At 40.9% G+C, this 17,976-nt stretch overlaps 1 protein-coding gene across 1 annotated transcript in view; it reads left to right on the top strand.

Annotated features, from left to right (window-relative positions):
• Nucleotides 1-10,152: 10,152 nt before the first annotated feature.
• The window catches only part of GUCY1A2 (guanylate cyclase 1 soluble subunit alpha 2), a 354,367-nt gene continuing 346,543 nt past the window's right edge, over nt 10,153-17,976 (top strand). The window contains exon 1 of the mRNA XM_051820049.3: nt 10,153-10,593. Within this exon, the coding sequence (XP_051676009.1) occupies nt 10,291-10,593 (303 nt within the window). The 5' untranslated portion in view covers nt 10,153-10,290. The remainder of the gene's footprint in view (nt 10,594-17,976) is intronic.

The raw sequence follows: 17,976 nt of genomic DNA, 5'->3' as shown, positions 1-17,976 counted from the left end.
TGCAGGAGCTGCTCCTGATTGGAGGAGAGCAGCGTACTCGGCGTGTGGGTAGCAGAGTTGGGATTGGTGGAAGAGGACTATAAAGGAGGAGAGAGACAACATGCACCAGGAACATCTATCTGAAGGAACACCTGTGCAGCCCCCGAGAGAGCCGGCCGGCGGTGTGCCGCTCCCCCGCGGAAGTAGGGAAAGTGGCTAGGGGGAACCGCCCTTCCACGGAGGTGGAAGGGTCGGTAGCCAACCCGGGAAGAACCAGCAGCAAACCCGGGGAGGGCCGAGCAGACGAAAGAACAACGCAGGGTCCTGTGTCGTTCCTCCATGAAGACAGGGAGCGACACACAGTCCTACTTACTCTTTAAAATTTAGCTCAAACATCTTTGTTGTGAAGGCCTTTAGCTTCCTTTTTCTAAGTTTGTATCAGATGTTCTACTATACCTTATGTATATCTCTACTATTAAAACTACTGTGCTAGAAAGTACTTGTCCATGTGTCTTTTTCTTAATATTTATTTTTCATTTCTTACTGGGTTTTTGAAGAGAAACTCTTTTTTTTTGTCACCATGTCTGTCACAGTGCCTAGCAAAAAATATTCCTTAATAATTTTGAATGAAGGGATGAACTAATATGTGTATATTGGTTTTTATAGTATTTTTCAGCAAAGCTAGAAACCAGCTTTGGTATTTTCTTCATGGAGTGATTATCCCTATGACTTTAGACTATAATCATAGTGGAGGCAATTACCATGCTGAACAAAAGAAAATGAATTCCACCCTTGATATGGATTTTGTCTTAATAAGAAATTGCTTTATACAATGTAATAAACATAAAACTAATCATGAAATTAATGTTTAATAGAAAGAAGAATGCTCTTATTTCATCCAAGAAGGCATTTCCCCCTTGTTCAATATAAATAAACCAAAGGTATAATAAAAATAAATTATAAAAGATCTTTATTTATACAATTTAAATTCCTTATAACTGGTGATAAAATGAAATCTTTTACTGTTTGTGTATATATCCTTCAAGCATGAAACACCAATAACTTGTTCCAAATTGTCAATATTTTTAACAAGCATATGTTTATTTAGTATCTCAGAAACTGAGAACCCATAACTTGGAAAAAGTTATTGAACAATATTGTTCTTCTTTGTGAAAGCAATGTGTAACTTTGTTATACAATGTTTGGTCTTCCTACAGACTAATATCAGTTATTATTACTCAGTTATATTTGATAATATATTTTGATTGATTTGTATAGCTATGTAACTTTACCAGTGCTCATATTTGCTTAATTCTTATTTGCATGAGTATATAAATATCATAATCCATTTTATAAATCGACACCATTTATTAGTAATATACAATGACTTCATTTTAAATCTGGCCAGATTGCACAGAAATTATATTATGTCATTTTATGTATTAAGAGCAAGGTATTGTTTCTTTGTTAATGGAAAACTACCAACAAAAAGCAAACAGCAAAATGCAAAAGTGTTCATTTTTGAAATAGAACACCAAATAGAGCAGGGAACAATTGAGGAAGAAATTCAGCTGAAATAATTTAGACTCAAGGACATGGAAAATCTATGACCTCATCAGCCTGGAGACAATTAATTTTATTATAGTTCATTATATAACCTCCTGAAAATACAAGCACCATGTCAATCAAGAGCACTGAAGGAACCACTGAGAGAGCGAGAAGTCAGCATTTTACTTTGGTGACTTTTGTGATATTCTGGTTTCCAAAATATTTAATTCAGCTTGTTAAAAAACCTTCTGGAAGTAATTAATTGTGGTATTTAGATGGGGCATTTGGGTTTATAAATGAATATAGTCTCTGAATAAAGACCCCATTTGGTGAAATGTTGCTTAATAAGTACTATGTGCTTAGTTGCTCTTCTTTGTACTGCGCTTTTCCTGCATACTCATCCAGTCATTGCTTCACTGTCATTGCAGTCTGGTGATTTCCGATTCTGAATTGTCACTCCTCTTGGCCATTTTTTGTTCTAGGATTTTTTTTTAATATTAGTCACATGATATCTCCACAGTCACTTTTACAAAGCTCTGTGTTCACAGTCCATTTCTCTTACTCCACTTTCCTGTTTGCCTCTAATACTTGCTAAAGCTAGCTACAAGTGATTTCATTCTCAGTACTTGCCCACTAACTACAAGAAATTCCTGAGAGCAGAGCATCTCAATTTACCATGTGGATTAACATTCTCATCCTTGCTGTTGAAACAAAGGTACCAATCTCAACATTGTTCTGTGATGGAAAAGGGATATGTATTGGATTGAACATAAGAGAATACTGTATTTGGTATGAATCAAAGTGGAATAATTTTTCTTGACAAATCTGATTTAAAATCCCTGTCACCAAATCCACAATGAAGGCTTGGGGATCTTTTTGTTAAATGAAAGAGACATCACTGATTTTAACACAGAAGTAGCACTTATTGGATCCTTAAGGGAGGATTACTGTTTTTAAAAAATAGCTCATATACATCAAATGCTATTTAGTTAAGATTGGAGGTCTGTTTGTGGAATAAATAACATGCATTTAGTTTGATTTGTAGCCATAGGTTTGGGAGAAAAGCAGAACTGTGAATAAAGAAAACTATGATGTGTCAAACAAATAGCTTATATAAAAGTTAATTTTGCTGCAGTGGTTTATTAAATGTTTACATGCTTTGACACTTGGTTAGTGTATACAAGTAGTAAACTGAGATTAAAAATAATCTACATTATTGACTGGTATTATATTCTTGGGCAATGTAATCAGAAGATAATTTATAGTAGGTGTGTCCCAAAATAGAAAATTGTTGTGTGTGTAGGGAGGGGAGATCACAAAGAAGCAACATACCTACGTTTCAAAGGTAGGCAACTTGTTTGCTAGACAAATGAGGCAGGTTACCCTATTGGTCCATGTTCTTGGGAACAGTAGATTGTTTAGATGAGTGAGTAGCTTTTCCTAACTGGACCAAAATATCTTCATGTCAAAGAGTTAAATTAATTTTTCAATGCATGCCAGATAAAGTCCATAGTATGACCTTTCCTTATCTGGTTTGTTTATTACTGTATTTCTCATTGTTTTTGAATGCATAATTTCCAAATGCAAGTTTCTCTCCCTCTTCTTTATGAACAATTATTTCATTTGCATCTATTAAAATATTATCCATTCTTTAAAGGCCAATTCAGTCTCATTTCCTTTAAGAGGAAATAGCTAGAATTTATCTTTTTTTCTCTTAAAATATGACTTTTATAATGCTTTTTTCTAATATCCAATTTTGGTTCTATTTTGTATTGTTGTTTAATTACTGATGTTATTTAATTTCTTTATGTTTCTTGTCTTTATAGTGATATAATACTAAACTGTCAGTTACTCAAATACATGTTCAGACAGATAATGTGGATAAGTGAACATAGCCATGTGTAAGTGGAGTAATGCAAACCCATTATTACTACCTCAGAAAATGATTCAAGTGCTACTCTGTACAAATATTGAGCCCAGACCCACCTTTCCCCAGGGGCAGTCTCTCTTAGTAATAGTCTTTTGCAATAGGACTATGAAATACGATTCGCTGTGCTAACAGCTCACCCATGATTATGTGCCACTGCACCATGGACAGGCCCCTCAATCTTTGGATGCCTTCATTGCTCTGTCAACAAAATACGATGAGGTACCTCCTTTCCCCTTCTTGACAACAGAAGTTATGGGGAATGATGAGCCTTACCTTTGACTCTCCTGTTCTGAAAAAAGGATAATCACTGTAATTTGGGGATCTGTTTTTAAAAGAACAATGTATCTGTTTTTAAAAGAACAATGTAAAAGATCAGAAATCTTTTAAAAAAGAATATTTTTGAGATAATATTATGTCTGCATGGCATGGTGAGAAATGCAGTCACTTCTGGGGTCTTGCTGGACAGGATTAAAATGGGTTCACTTTGGAATAACTCTCCACATACACTACTTATCTGGAAACAAGGATTCTTCTACTGTTCCTAATCAACCCCATGTGAATTAAAGAAACAGAACACTTGATGTTAGTTCACTGTGGTGATATAAATTCCTGTCCCCCCCTTTTTTTTTGTACACAGGAAGAGGAATTTTACTCATTGGAAAGAGGGCTTTAGAAATAAGTAAAACTATGTTTTATTTTAAAGGTTTCAAATTATTTCCCTTGTCTTTAAGGCATCTTGTCTTAATGTACATTGCTATTTTAATCATTGTTAGCAACATTTTACTAAGGTTCCTTTATTTTATAGCTAATGATGAAAGCACAAAATTTTATTCTTAATGTTAATACTTCTAAGAATTCTAATATTTCTATTAACATTAGATTTTGGAAAAGATTTATTATTTTAAAATAATGATTGAACAACAGATTGTATATTTACCACAAATTGACCATATGTAAGTAAATGTCTATTAACATTAACAAGGTTATATCAAGGCATCCTTACTGATAACTCATACTTATTATTGTTAGCTGTCAAGTCTAATATGCTGTAGACAGGATGATATGATTCCTTTCTGTAATATAATAAAGCAGACCAAAGAATTGGGTTATGAAAAGACGGGGAAATGGTGAACATCTAACCAAATATGATTGAGTTGAAATTTTTCCTTTTTATCTATTTAATTCTGTGGGCTATGTTCATGGCAGTTTCATATAAGGGAATCTTATGAAGTTAAAGAATGGATTTGCAGAAAAATTACATTCTCAGAAAGGATGTGACCTGGAGGAAAAAGAAGCTAACTTTATGATATGTGAGTGGAAAATTTTCCAGACACAAGATATGTCTGGAAAGAAAATGAATAGCTCAACAAATAGAAAAATTATAGAATATTTCAGAGTGATGATATCCTAGGATTTTATCTAACCCTTTTAATTTAGAGGTGAGGGAGTTGAGTCCCAGACAGGTTCAGTAACATACTTTTGGTCACACACTACCAGAGGAGCACCTGACAGAATGTAGAACTTCTGCCTATGCCAGTGTTTTCACATGATGTTATGTTTCAGGAAATAAAATTCAAACAGATTAATATTGTATGTATTATTTATTTTAATGCAGGAATCCATTCATATTGTGACTTTTCAGTGGATTTCCCTGTTTTTAGGACATTTTAGGACAGTTACACGAGGCAGGAATGAAATGTGATTCTGTGGAAATAGCTTGAGCTTAGGATTCAGAATTGGAATTCTGACTCTAATATTTATGGTTTCCATGACATTGGGGGAAGATATTTAAAATCACTGTGCCAGAGTTTACATAGTTACATAATTGGAAAATGTGTCCTATTTTATCACTGTAAAGATTTAAATGAAGCAATAAATAAACAGAACCTGGTAGGAACTTCTTAACTAATGTTAATTTGCTTTTAGCTAAATAGATTTAGAAGGCAAAAAGGTTTGGAAACAGATCCAAGCTGGAATAGGTATTTAGGAAGATAACTAAAGGCTACAAAGGACATAGCGTAATCACTCCTTGACAAAATATTACTGTTATTAGACATGTAAGGACAATACTGAGGTCTCCAGAAATGAGTGTAAAAGGACACAATAATGTTCCAGTACAGCTTGTATTTAGTACTCGAAAAATAATTCCAACTCATTAAATTATACACAGAACTAATGGTGCTAGGATTTTGTTTGCAGACAGAAACTCAGGATTGTAGGAAGCCATGGTGCTGGTGTTCATGTTTGGATACTGACTTACAGGGTCTCTTCTTGAGAAATGGATTTCTGTGATTCATGACTGAGTGCAAAACCACTTAAGAAAGAGAGTGGTGTCTGCCAGAGGCATCCAAACACACTGATTACTTGCCCTCTTTTGCTTTCTTGATTTGGTAGCATCAAGACACAGCATCCATCTCATTCATAAGTGTCTTTTGGTACAAATTCTACTAAATTATCATTGGCTTTGTTTCATTTATTTCTTTATTCCCCCACACCTCCTTCTCCTTTTTCTGAGCACCAAGAGTTGTACATGTTCAGGATGGTTTTTATGACGAAATACAAACATAAGATGATGGATTACATTGTCTTCTGTGTGTCCTTTTTTTAAAAAAAGTATTATTTATTTGAAAAGCAAAGTTACAGAGAGGCAGAGAGAGGAGTCTTCCATCCGCTGATTCACTCCCCAGATGGCTGCAATGGCCAGAACTGGGCTGATCCAAAGCCAGGAGCCAGGAGATTCTTCCAGGTCTCCCATGTGGGTACAGGGGCCCAAGGAGTTGGGCCATCTTCTGCTTTCCCAGGCCGTAGCAGAGACTTGGATTGGAAGTGGAGCAGCCAGGACTTGAACTGGGTCTCATATGGGATGCTGGCACTGCAGGCGGTGTTTTACTTGCTAAGCTACAGTGCCAGCCCCCTGTGTCTTTTTGTATAGGAACAAAGCAGATGACTCTTCTCACTCCATTCTGTATTATCCTTAATATTTATTACTTAAAAATTATGCAAGACTATGAAGTACAGTATCTTCACTCTTATTTGCTCACAGTCTTTCAATGAGAAAGTATTTTTGCCTTCTTTTAAGAGAGGGAAAGGTATAATAAAGTGGGAGAACAGATCTCATTTAGGCAATGTGGGCTGTGGTTAAACCTGCAGGTGGGAGGTAGGTGTGTGTGGGGGGTGGGGTGTGGGGGGTGATTTCTAAGTTAAAGATGTAGAAGAACTTGCCCTAGTTAAGAATTCACCAACCTATACATTCCTTTGGAGAACAAGCTTTACTATTGCAAGTGCAATTCCTGAGAGTTGTTAGGTTTAGGTAAAGATTGACTACAGGGACAAATTTCCTTCATCTTGATATCAGGAAGAGCTCTGCTCCAGGGAAAGCTTATGCAGATGTTGCAGATTTTCTTGCTGGAGACTTAGATAGATGAAAAGAAATTAAGAAAGAGTTTGGAGCTCCTAAATAAAGAATTTGGGAAGTGAGACTGATTGTAGTTTTTATTTGAATTTGACAGGGATGATTTTTCTTTAAGTACTTCTCTGGAAAGGGTGAAAATCAAATTAAATGAGGCACTTTGAGTGAAAGGAGTTTATAAATAGCAACGTTTTGTATGAAGGTAGGTACAGTCTCCATTTTGAATAAGGTGGAAGAATCTGCTTTCTGAGAATTCCCCAAAAACTCAATCAATTTCTGGTGCCCTAAGCAACTTCACAAATAAACAAAGCATATTTCTGCATTTTCCTTACCCAGTAGTAGACTGGGATTTCAGGATGTTATTGAAATACAGTAAACCTAACACAGGCTTTGTGGGCATGAGTTTACACAGATTTCTTTTCCTAAAACCAGAGCTCTCAGTAGACAACTCTTTGCCTAACATTATTTGTATGGCTTTTACTAGCTCTAAGCCCTTTTTCACAAAAAGATAGTAGGGAATAGGTTATGCTTCCTTTTACAAATGTTAATTCAAGTATAGAACACAGCACTCTTCATATTGAGAGCTTTTGAACCCTGCTCCTGAACAAAAATACAAAAGAAACCCTTGAAAGCAAAACAGATGATGTACTGTCTATAACTAGGATTCCATTTGTTTATAGTTTAAAAATCAGTGGGAAAATCGCGATCAAAGGCAGGGTAATTCATACAGAAAATTGCCAGACCACTTCATCTGGCTGGATTCTGTAAAGTCTTTGATTCAGACAGTTCACATGAAGAAAAAACGGTCCATAGGTTCAGAGTTCTTTCCAGCAATAAACTCCTAGTGTAAACAGGAAGACTCTCGGGTGTCTTGTAAATTTTACAAACAAATGATACTCCTTGCCTTGCACTCTGTGATCCTGACTTTGAGGCAATAGCTGTAATGAATAGCAAAACATTCCAGTTCTAAGTTCGACATAGAGATTTTTCACTGTTACCACAGTAGGACTTCTGTTGAGGGGGAGAAGACCCGTAGGTTATTAAAAAAAATTGAAGATTATATTTTCTTTGGTTTGCTTAATAATAGCTCTAAAATTCTATGATTCTAAAGAACCTGTTGATTATATCAGTAATAAAGAAGACTAGGAACACCACATGCAAGCATATCAGTTTCCCCAAAGTTGTAATAATGTAATTTTCAAAGGATAATTCAATTTAGAAAAAGAAGTGACCAGTGAAACATTTTAGCAGGAGTGGAAATTATTACTTATGATTACAAGTATAGTTTGTGTGCAATTTCCAGTAGGAAAAATGCATGTGGAATTAGAGGTTATGGGAAAATCAAAGGAGACACACCACCTAATCCAAATCATACAGAGAGGCCATAGTGGCCTCTGATGAGAAACTATGCAGTTAGAAACTTCTTCAGCGGGCTGAGAAAGGGTATGCTTGTAACAGTACACACGATTTTTGTATCTTTAACACCCACATAAAATCTGAGAATTAGGCGTGGCTGTCAACCTGCTGGAGTGCATTTTTAACCAAATCTAAGAGGAAGCTTCAGACAACATGTATATTTGGGTCTTCAAAAACAGTTGGCAAGATTTAGAGTTAAAAGTAAATTGGAGTGACGAGTACAAATACAAACTGCACAAACCCATCTACCTTCACCTGGAAAGACTAGTCGCTTGAGAAAAAGAAAAAAAAAAATAGGCAAAACAAATTCTGCTTTGGCTCTTGTGTCTTTTGGAGGTACAGTCAGAACCCTGTAACTTTACTTTTTGTAAGCCAAGGAGGCGAGGAGGGGGTCCATGTGCTGTGTTTCTGGGAGAAGCATAGCCCAGGGCCCCTTCTTTCCACCCTTTACACTAACGTCAGAACAAACCAGAGGATTTTCTGGAGCTAAGGCAAGGACAATGGGGCCAGGCGCTGCTAGAACTGGCTTACAAGGAAGCAAGATTTGGAATGAAGCCGCTGGGCTGCAAACTCGCGGCGAGAGATGTGCCCACGCTGTGAGGAGAGCTTGTTCCTGGCCTTTGGAAAGCCTTTCTCCCTACTCCTCTTAGATTTCTGAGCAGCCAAGTGCAAACAGATCGCGTTTCTGGCGCAAAGAGCCGGCGGAGGAGTGCTATAGGGTCGCTCCCCGGTGTCCTCCCGCCCCGCGCCAGGTCCTGGGCGATGGAGTCTGAAAGGGAAGTGTTCTCTGACCCCCGCCCACCCTGCCGGCAGACGCGGCTGCAGGTGGCCGGCGGAGCTGTCCAGCACTGGTGCGCAGCGGGCGGGGGCCGGCCGCCCGCGCGCCCCGCCGTGCTGAGGCTGAGCGGCCGGGCTCTCGCCCAAGCAGCCGCTGTCCTCTCGCTGCCGGGGTCTGGCTCGCTCTGCGCCCACGCGGCCTCGCGCGAAGCGGGCAACGCTGGTTCCCACGAGCTGCTCCAGCAGAACGGGCGCCAACATGTTGACCCTTCCCTTCTCTTCCTTCCCCTTGTAAGCGTCGCCACTGGAAAGGGCGGGCTGCAGCGCTCGGCCTTTCTCTTTTGCCTCGGAACTTCCTAAATAAACTCAGAAGAAGGCAGGGGAAACACACGCGTGGACCCTGACCCCCGACTTCGCGCCGTCACGCTTCCCAAGGTGGCTCCGGAGGGAGGTCTCCTGTCCCCGCCCCACGCCTCTCTCCCCTCCCGCGCCCGTCGGAGCCCGTCCGCTCCCATCTGCCTTTCCCGGGGCCCAGGCACCGGGCATTTGGGGTGGGGGCCCTTTGGTCCCATCTGGGCCACGGTGCGCTCCTCCTTGGAGCAGGGGGCGGTGGCAGCGGGGAGGGCGCGCAGAGGACAGCAACCAAGTGTCCTCGTTGCTCCTGAAACGTGGCGACAGGCGAGGCAGAGACTCCCAATGAGTATGATGGCGACACGTGATACCGGCGGAGGGCGAGCATGGGGGGCGGGGGGATAAAGGCAGAAGGAGGGAGGCGGGCAGCAAGTGCAGAAGGGCGGGAGGAGAGCAGGACAGGGGGCGAGACGGGCGCGCGGGCGGCACAAGCCTCTGCCGCCCCGGCCGCGCGGCCCGAGCCCTGCCCGACCCGCCGCCCGCGGTCACACACTTGGAGCCAGCCCGCGAAGCGGGAGCGCGGCGCACGGCGATGCGCCGAGGCGGGCGCTGAAGCGGCGCCGCGCGAGCAGCAGCACAGGCGGCGGCGGCCCCCAGCCCAGCCCGGCGCCGCCGCCGAGCCCGGGCCCCAAGTTCCCGCCATGAGCAGCCAGCTCGGGGGGCTCTTCGGCCCCGGGGGCTCCCGCCCGGCTGAGCGCGACCACAGCGCCCCGCGGCCCCAACGCGCCTAACGCAGCCGCTCGCGGGGTCCCGCCGCCGCCGCCTCCACCGCCGCCCGCGTCCCCGCCGCCGCCCGGCCGCCGCAGCGCCCGCCAGCAGCATGTCTCGGAGGAAGATTTCATCCGAGTCCTTCAGCTCCCTGGGCTCCGACTACCTGGAGACCAGCCCTGAGGACGAGGGGGAGTGCCCCCTGTCCAGGCTCTGCTGGAACGGCAGCCGCAGCCCGCCCGGGCCGGCCGAGCCCAGCGCGGCCACCGCCGCTGCCGCCGCCGCCGCCGCCCCGGCCCCGGCTGCCTCTGCCGCGGCCGCCGCCGCCACGGCCGGGGCCAGGAGGGCACAGCGCCGGAGGCGGGTCAACCTAGACTCGCTGGGCGAGAGCATCAGCCGCCTGACGGCGCCCTCGGTGAGCGGGGGCGGAAGGGGCCGCGCCTCGGGAGCGGGTAGGGATCGGGAAAGTTGGCGCGGGGCGAGCTTGCCCGGACGCGCGAGCGGAGCCGGACCGCTGGGGGGCGGCCGGGCCTCACCCCGCTCGGCCCGGGGTTCCCGGCGGTTCCGGGAGGGACCCCTCCTCGCGGATCCGGTGCCAGGGGCAGTAGAAAACAGAAGAGAGAGGAGGACCCTGCTTCTCCGCGGTCTCTTGAGGCGGGGGCCTGGCCGCCCATCTCCAGCCGTGGACCCTGCTACATCTGTGTCCCCGGAGGGGCCCCTGTGCTCCTGCACACCCACCTGTTTTCTTTGCCCCAAACTTTGCCAGGCACTATGGTCCATAGTTGCATTTCCCTGTCTTTCATCCCGGCTGGCTAGCATCCCCAAGGAGCCCCAGCCCCTTCCAGGAAACCCTTCCTCTCCTTATTCCCACACTCTCTTGGTCTTGGTGTGACCTTGTGTGACATCTTTGCATTCCACAGGCTATCTGCATTCTTTGTTGATTCCGTTTCTCCAGTCTGCAGAAACTCTCTGCCGCATACTTTGCTGGGTTGCCTTCAGAAAGTGAAGAAAGTTTATCTTGTGTTTTTATACCCCCCCCCCCCCCTTTGCTTATTCACTGGGCATTTACTGGTTCAAGCCTCTTTTCTGGATAAACTTGGTGTCTTTTTGTTTTCTGAATCTCTCTGGTACTTCTTACTCCTGCACCTCATTTTTCACTCCCCATTTCCTGGATTCCCATACTTCTGTGGTTTCCTTACATTTAGGCCTTGGATGAATGAGTAAGTACCTTCCCAGACCTCTCCAAACTTGCGCTTATTTGGGGATGTCTGTATCAGCAGTTTCAGGTGAACACCACACTCCCCCTGGCTCTAGGCATCTTTCCGGGGCACTTGTGCTGGCTTCCTACTGAAACATTTCAGCTACTCTTGATTTTTACCATTTGCAGGAATGTCAGATCCCCGATCTCATCTCTCCTTGTTCTGGGTGAGCTGTTTTGAAGGAACCCATCCCATTGCAGAAGATTTAAAGGAGATTCGGTGCCAAACCCCCATCCATCCCCACGCTGACCTTGGATGCAAGGACTTTAAGTCCTGGCAGCACTTTGACCCACCCAAACCTGGGACATTCACTTTTTCAAAGTGTCCACACTGAATCCGAACAATGATCTTTGTTCTCCACTCTCCCTCTTGAAAAAGCTCACTGACTGAGGTTAGGAGGGGTGGCATCCCGAGGGGGTGAACGCTGGTACCAGGCAGCCCCACAGATATCCTCATGACACTTGCATCAGTAGAGAGTGACGTTTTTCTCCCAGCAGTGTAACTCCTCTTTGGTCTTCTTCCCCTTCTTGTGTGTTTCCCCTTTGATGTGCCTTTCTGCCACTTTTTCTCCACTGATGATCAAGAAAACAAATCTGAGAATGGATTGGCTGCTGCTTGCTATTCTTTCTTGCAAGTATTTCCCAGGCAGCATATATTTGATGCTGCAAATTGTTGAACACAATCCTTTCTAAGAGGAGTACAGTAGTTACATCTGTAGATTTGTGTCAGTACTCAAAGCAGTAATTGGGCAATATATGAATTCTCCAATATCACAAATATGTATATGATACAATGATTATACTTAAGATAGTGATTAGTTTTCAAGGAGTTGTTTTTATAATTTTAGAGTTTTCTTTTTGCCTAAGAATCAAGATTTACCAATTTCCAAAAAGTAATGACAGTGCCTTTGGTGATGCAAATTTAACCTAAGACTGTTTTCAACTTAACCTAAGACTGTTTTCAACTACCTACATGAGTAGTACATAAAATAAACTGAGAATTCAAATACTTACTGCAAGAATAAGAGAGGGGAAGCAGTCTTTGATGGTTGCCTTTTTAAGTCACATTTTAGGTAACTCTGGGTTTCTGCTGAAAGAAAAGTACAAACATAAATAATAGTTTTCAGAATGAGAAATTTGAAAATGTAATGACCAAATATCTGCAACAGCTGTTTTTACTTTCCATGACTCAGTTCTGTTTTGAAAAGGATCTGTCAGGTGGATGCCAAGAATATACACGTGAATACAGTATAAACATTTTCAACATCATAATGCATGTATAGAAAATTCTCAATGGCTACCATATCACCAATAGATTTAATGGCACAAAGAGAGAGTGGTTTCAAAGCAGTGACTTATTTCCATATAATCCCTACCCACTTCCTTTTATTCGGCAAGCTAGTACCCTGTTGCAAATAGTTTCAGTAGATTAATTCTTACCTTCTCAAGATCTTAAACTTCCCTGTAAACACTTGTGGGGATGAATTATATCTCATGTTCTCTCTCATCAGAGACAAACAGTTTCTGATTCTTTGATGCCACCAAGAATAGGCCCTCCCAAAGCATGTTTAGATGGGGAGCTTTCTATCATTTCATCAAAGTAGATTTCATGAGAAACTGTACTTGTTGTGGAAGCTCCTGTTTTCTTGGTGGTCCCATCATGAAATGTCTCAATCACATGTGACATGTTATTCAGAATGATTTGCAGGAAGGAAAATGGAAATGAAGTTCATGAACACTAGAACATTGCCAAGTAATTAAACCAGTTATTTGGCCAGTGGAATATTAAAACTCAAATTTGTGATATATTAATCATTATTTTTCGACGCATTGATGTTAACTACAAAGATCACAGTATTGTATATTATTTTAGTAAAAATAGAATTGGTGAAATTGGAAGACTTTAGAGTTCAGGAGATTCTAACTTTGCCTGGAATAACTAAATACATGTATATATCTGGGAGCATTAGTTTGACTCTCTGGAATCCTTCTCATCTGTTAAGGGTTATACTTAGGGTCTCTCCTATTCTGAGAGTCTAACTTTGCCTGGAATAACTAAATACATGTATATATCTGGGAGCATTAGTTTGACTCTCTGGAATCCTTCTCATCTGTTAAGGGTTATACTTAGGGTCTCTCCTATTCTGAGATTCTAAAAAGACATACTGTTCTTTGGATAAACTTTCAAAATGGAAAAATGAAAGAAAATCAGGACTTTCATTATAGACTTTAAAACTTTTTGAGCAAAGCAGTTTGCTTTAAGTAGGGACATCAAAGTACTATTTAACTGATCCAGTTGTTAAAAAGATTTTAACATCACTATGTTGCAAATATTGTACAAAGCATTGGCAATACAAATGTGGAACAAAATATACTCAATATCTTTTACCTTATGGAACCTCTTTAATTATAGTTCTTATTTTCAGAAACTGTATTGAAGGAAAATATAAGAACTCCAGTTATCTTGGAGATGTGTAAGGGATGTGTTATTTATCATCTTTGGGTGATTTTTTTCACTGTGAATTTCTGAGGTACAGCTATAAAATATAAATAACACTGAATATGTGATTGAACATGAATAAATGGTATTATTTTGCAGTAATTTAATACCTGGGAGCACATATGGAAATAACATGAAGGGTTAATTTAGTAACTCACTATTTGGCTTTTATTTTTATAAATGAGAAATTGCTCAGTTGCCCTATCACTCTGGTGTGGCTAATGTCAGCCTGTCAGTGAAGGTATTCCAGAGCCAAGATTTCTTGAATGAGAACTCCTTGCAGGTGACTTTGAGGACCAAAGAGAGCAAAATGCAGGAAGAAGAGTAACACCTGAAAAATGGCAAGTAAGGGGAATGCAGCTGCTGACAGGGAATTGTCCAGGGCAGTGCGAGAGCAACGAAGAAGGAACAGGAATGGAAGCTTGGATAGAAACAGGAATCAAAAAACTGCTTCATTATTTTGGGAAAGGAAATTATATTAATACATGCCTAGGAAAAAAGTGAAAGAAAAAATACATTTGACTTCTCCTGATATTAACTAAAATTAGCTCTCTGAAATGTATACACAAACAAAACAAAACACTTTGTAAAAGTGGGCGTGACTGACATGTAGTCAATAAAATATACAAAATATATTTGTGAGGTAAGATATTTGATAATTTGTGCATTTTAATTAAAGCTTTTTATATTTTGGGCTTAATTTGTATAATAAAGTTCTGAGAACCAGATGCATAACAATCATGAAATTAGATAAAATGTGATCCAGTAGCTTAATGTTTGCACATTCGTAGAAATTAGTGTAATCTGAAGTCAGAATGTAATGACTCTCCATTGCCTTTCTCTGCTGCATTCCTAATCATCTGGGAAACAGTGCAGCAGAGTTGATGGCCTTGAGTTGGAATAATCCTCTGCTAATCCTGTAAGTGTGAAACCCTGGGAAAGCCACCACCATCCTTCCATGAGCCAGTTTCCTCCTTTGTGAAATAGTCATAGTAACTACCTGGTAGATTTGTGTAAAGGAGAAGCAGTATTCCTGTAAAACTCCCTGCACTCAATATTTGGTAGTTCCAAGTGAGAGCTAATAATTTCTACCAAATTTGAATTCCTCTCAAGGATCTAAAAAATTTTTTTCCCATTAATTATTCATTTTTTAGTAATCTCATTGGAAAAGCTCATAGAACAGAATCACAGATGTTAAGTAGCTAAAAAAAATGATAAATGATAAAAAGCACTTAATTTTGTTGGCATAGCCAGTCAATCCATTAAAAAAAATAAAACAGGAGTTCCTTTTTATTTCTGTGCCTATGACTCACGTGTGTACACAGGTGTATACAATCATTGCAGATTCAAACATTTCCATCAAGTCACTGCATACTACGCGACAATACAAAAGCCACTTATATAAATGCTATTAGCAATATGAAAACATCTATGTTTTGTAGACTATGGATATTTCATGACAAGTTAATCTTAAATTAGAAAAGAAAACATATTAAGTAAAAGACAGACTGCTTATTTCATTTGCCTGATGAAATTTCAAACCTTCCTTATCCTTTGCATTCAAATTAGAAACCTGAACATGTGCTCAAAGGGCTAGACTATGAGAAGCAACAGTTACCCAGCAAGTGGTATTTTTTTTTACTGTAAGTGTACAGTGAGAAATAATAGCAATGATGATCAGTTTGTAAGTAAATGTGGTAGGCGATTGCAGCCTCCTTTTTTTATTATTTATTTTTTTTATTTTTGACAGGCAGAGTGGACAGTGAGAGAGAGACAGGGAGAAAGGTCTTCCTTTTGCCATTGGTTCACCCTCCAATGGCCGCCGCGGCCGGTGCGCTGTGGCGGGCGCACCACGCTGATCTGAAGGCAGGAGCCAGGTGCTTCTCCTGGTCTCCCATAGGGTGCAGGGCCCAAACACTTGGGCCATCCTCCACTGCACTCCCTGGCCACAGCAGAGAGCTGGCCTGGAAGAGGGGCAACTGGGAGAGAATCTGGCGCCCCGACCGGGACTAGAACCTGGTGTGCTGGCGCCGCAAGGTGGAGGATTAGCCTATTAAGCCACGGCGCCGGCCCTGCAGCCTCCTTGTTAGTGTATGCTTTTTCTACCTTGAAGGAGTCTTAGATGCATCCAAGGAGTACTTGAGTGTTGTGTGTTTCCCTCCTAGATCATCATTGCTCTTTTTGTTCATCTCTATTTTTGTCTTGTTGCCTCTATCATAATAGAACTGAAAGTAAAATTTAAAAGTTGTATGTATTTCATTGACCGTGATAACAAAATACATTCTCTGTAGACATACACATTGTGCATGATGAGTTAGAAGGTAAAACTGTCTCTTTTGGGATTTCACACATACCTAGGAAGAAAAAAAAAGTAACTGGCATAAGACGGGAAAGTATTTTTAAGAGTTATCTATTAACTGAGTTTTCTAAGCAGGCCCCTATTTAATGCATGAACCAGTGATTTGGCTCAAAAGTCAAAACCTGTATTTAAATTCTGACTCTGTTCATGATACTCTCATGTTTTTCTGGTGTTTAGAATACTACTTGGTACTATTCAATAAAATGCTCAGAATAAAAGAATGAATGTTCTTGTTTAAATGTCCAGATGTATGTATATTTTTTATTTGATTTTTTTTGTGGTGTGTTTGATTCTATCAAACAGAATATTTTCATTTTACACCCAAACTTCGAGAGACATACTTGGGCACAGACTTGTTTGAATTTGCATATACCTGCTATTTAATGCAAAACTTCAGTTTGAAGTTGTGTTAAAAAAGAGCACATGGAACAGTATCCTACTCCTAGGAGTCATTGAGTGGACCATTTATATTTTAAGAAGTTAGGTAAGCATAATGATTCTTCTGCAGTCTGGATTGCTCGTATTTCTGTACAATTCTCTGTCAAATGAGAAAGAAATGTTTGTCAGCAAGTGAGCTACTGTTGCCAAAAATGCAATGCTAGGAGATGGCAATGACATAATCTTGGTCCTCAAATATTACTTCAGGACAAGATCTGAAGATCTAGACTTAAGTGCTGTAAACACAGAACACCTCATAAAATTCAGAATTTCAAGCCTAGAGTGATTTAGGAAGCAGAGGAGCTGGAAATAGCTTTGAAGGCTAGAGATTTGTTGAGGTTGTTGTGGAGAGTTAAGAAAAGTGAACATTTTTATGAACAGAATAGTGAGAAATCACTTCCTGAATAGGCTTTATTTGAAGCCTATTAAATAGTTTTTCATTCAAACTAGTGGTCACTGAACTTCAGTGAATGCGAGGTATACTCCAAGTAAACTGTCAGATGCAGATTCATGGGCTTAATCTTCAGATGGTTTGGATGGTTTGCAACAGGGACCCTGACGACATTTTGAACAAAGGTAAAGGTGATTACTAGGCACATTAAAATTGTATCTGGAGATGAGTGAATTCAATATCTTGAGGACTACTGATCTAAGCTCAGTGAGATCTGCAGACAGATTTTTATTTTTTTGAGAAAATGATCATGGGAGTGCCTTTTTTTAGAGTGAATATATCCCACGCTACTATTGCCTTTATAGGGACAGGGATAAAGTTAGTGAGTTGGTGCTATTTACACCACATTCTTTGGCTGTGTCTTATGTGGTCAAAATAGTCTTGCTGGTTGTATGGTAGATGGTATTTGAGATATCACAATTTTCATCCTTAATTATTTATGAATTATGTTTCCATTTTTTCCCAACTCCCTGTGTTATAAGTGCCATTGTTATAAGTGTCTCATGACTTTTCCTCAAAGTAAACATATATATAAAACTATGTAGAGGAAAAGGGAGAAGGAAGATGGTCGTGAGGGTCAGGGTGACATGACCATCAGTTTCTGTGTTTCTTAGGATAAGAAAACGTTTCTCAAATGCTTCATCTAGAATGACTAATGATTTGTTGGAGGAATGATTTGTTGACATGCCAAGGAGAAATTTAAGCAGGTGAGGGGAGAAAGGAACACATCTGGATATTTTTTTTCCATAAAAGAAGCCACCCCTCAAACCAAAATCTCTACCAAAATATCAT

Source organism: Oryctolagus cuniculus, chromosome 1 (assembly GCF_051225735.1).
Source record: "Oryctolagus cuniculus isolate XC-2025 breed Fujian yellow rabbit chromosome 1, ASM5122573v1, whole genome shotgun sequence".
Lineage (NCBI taxonomy): Eukaryota > Metazoa > Chordata > Mammalia > Lagomorpha > Leporidae > Oryctolagus > Oryctolagus cuniculus.
Note: the sequence above shows the minus strand (reverse complement) of the source record. Positions and strands in the feature narration are given on the sequence as shown.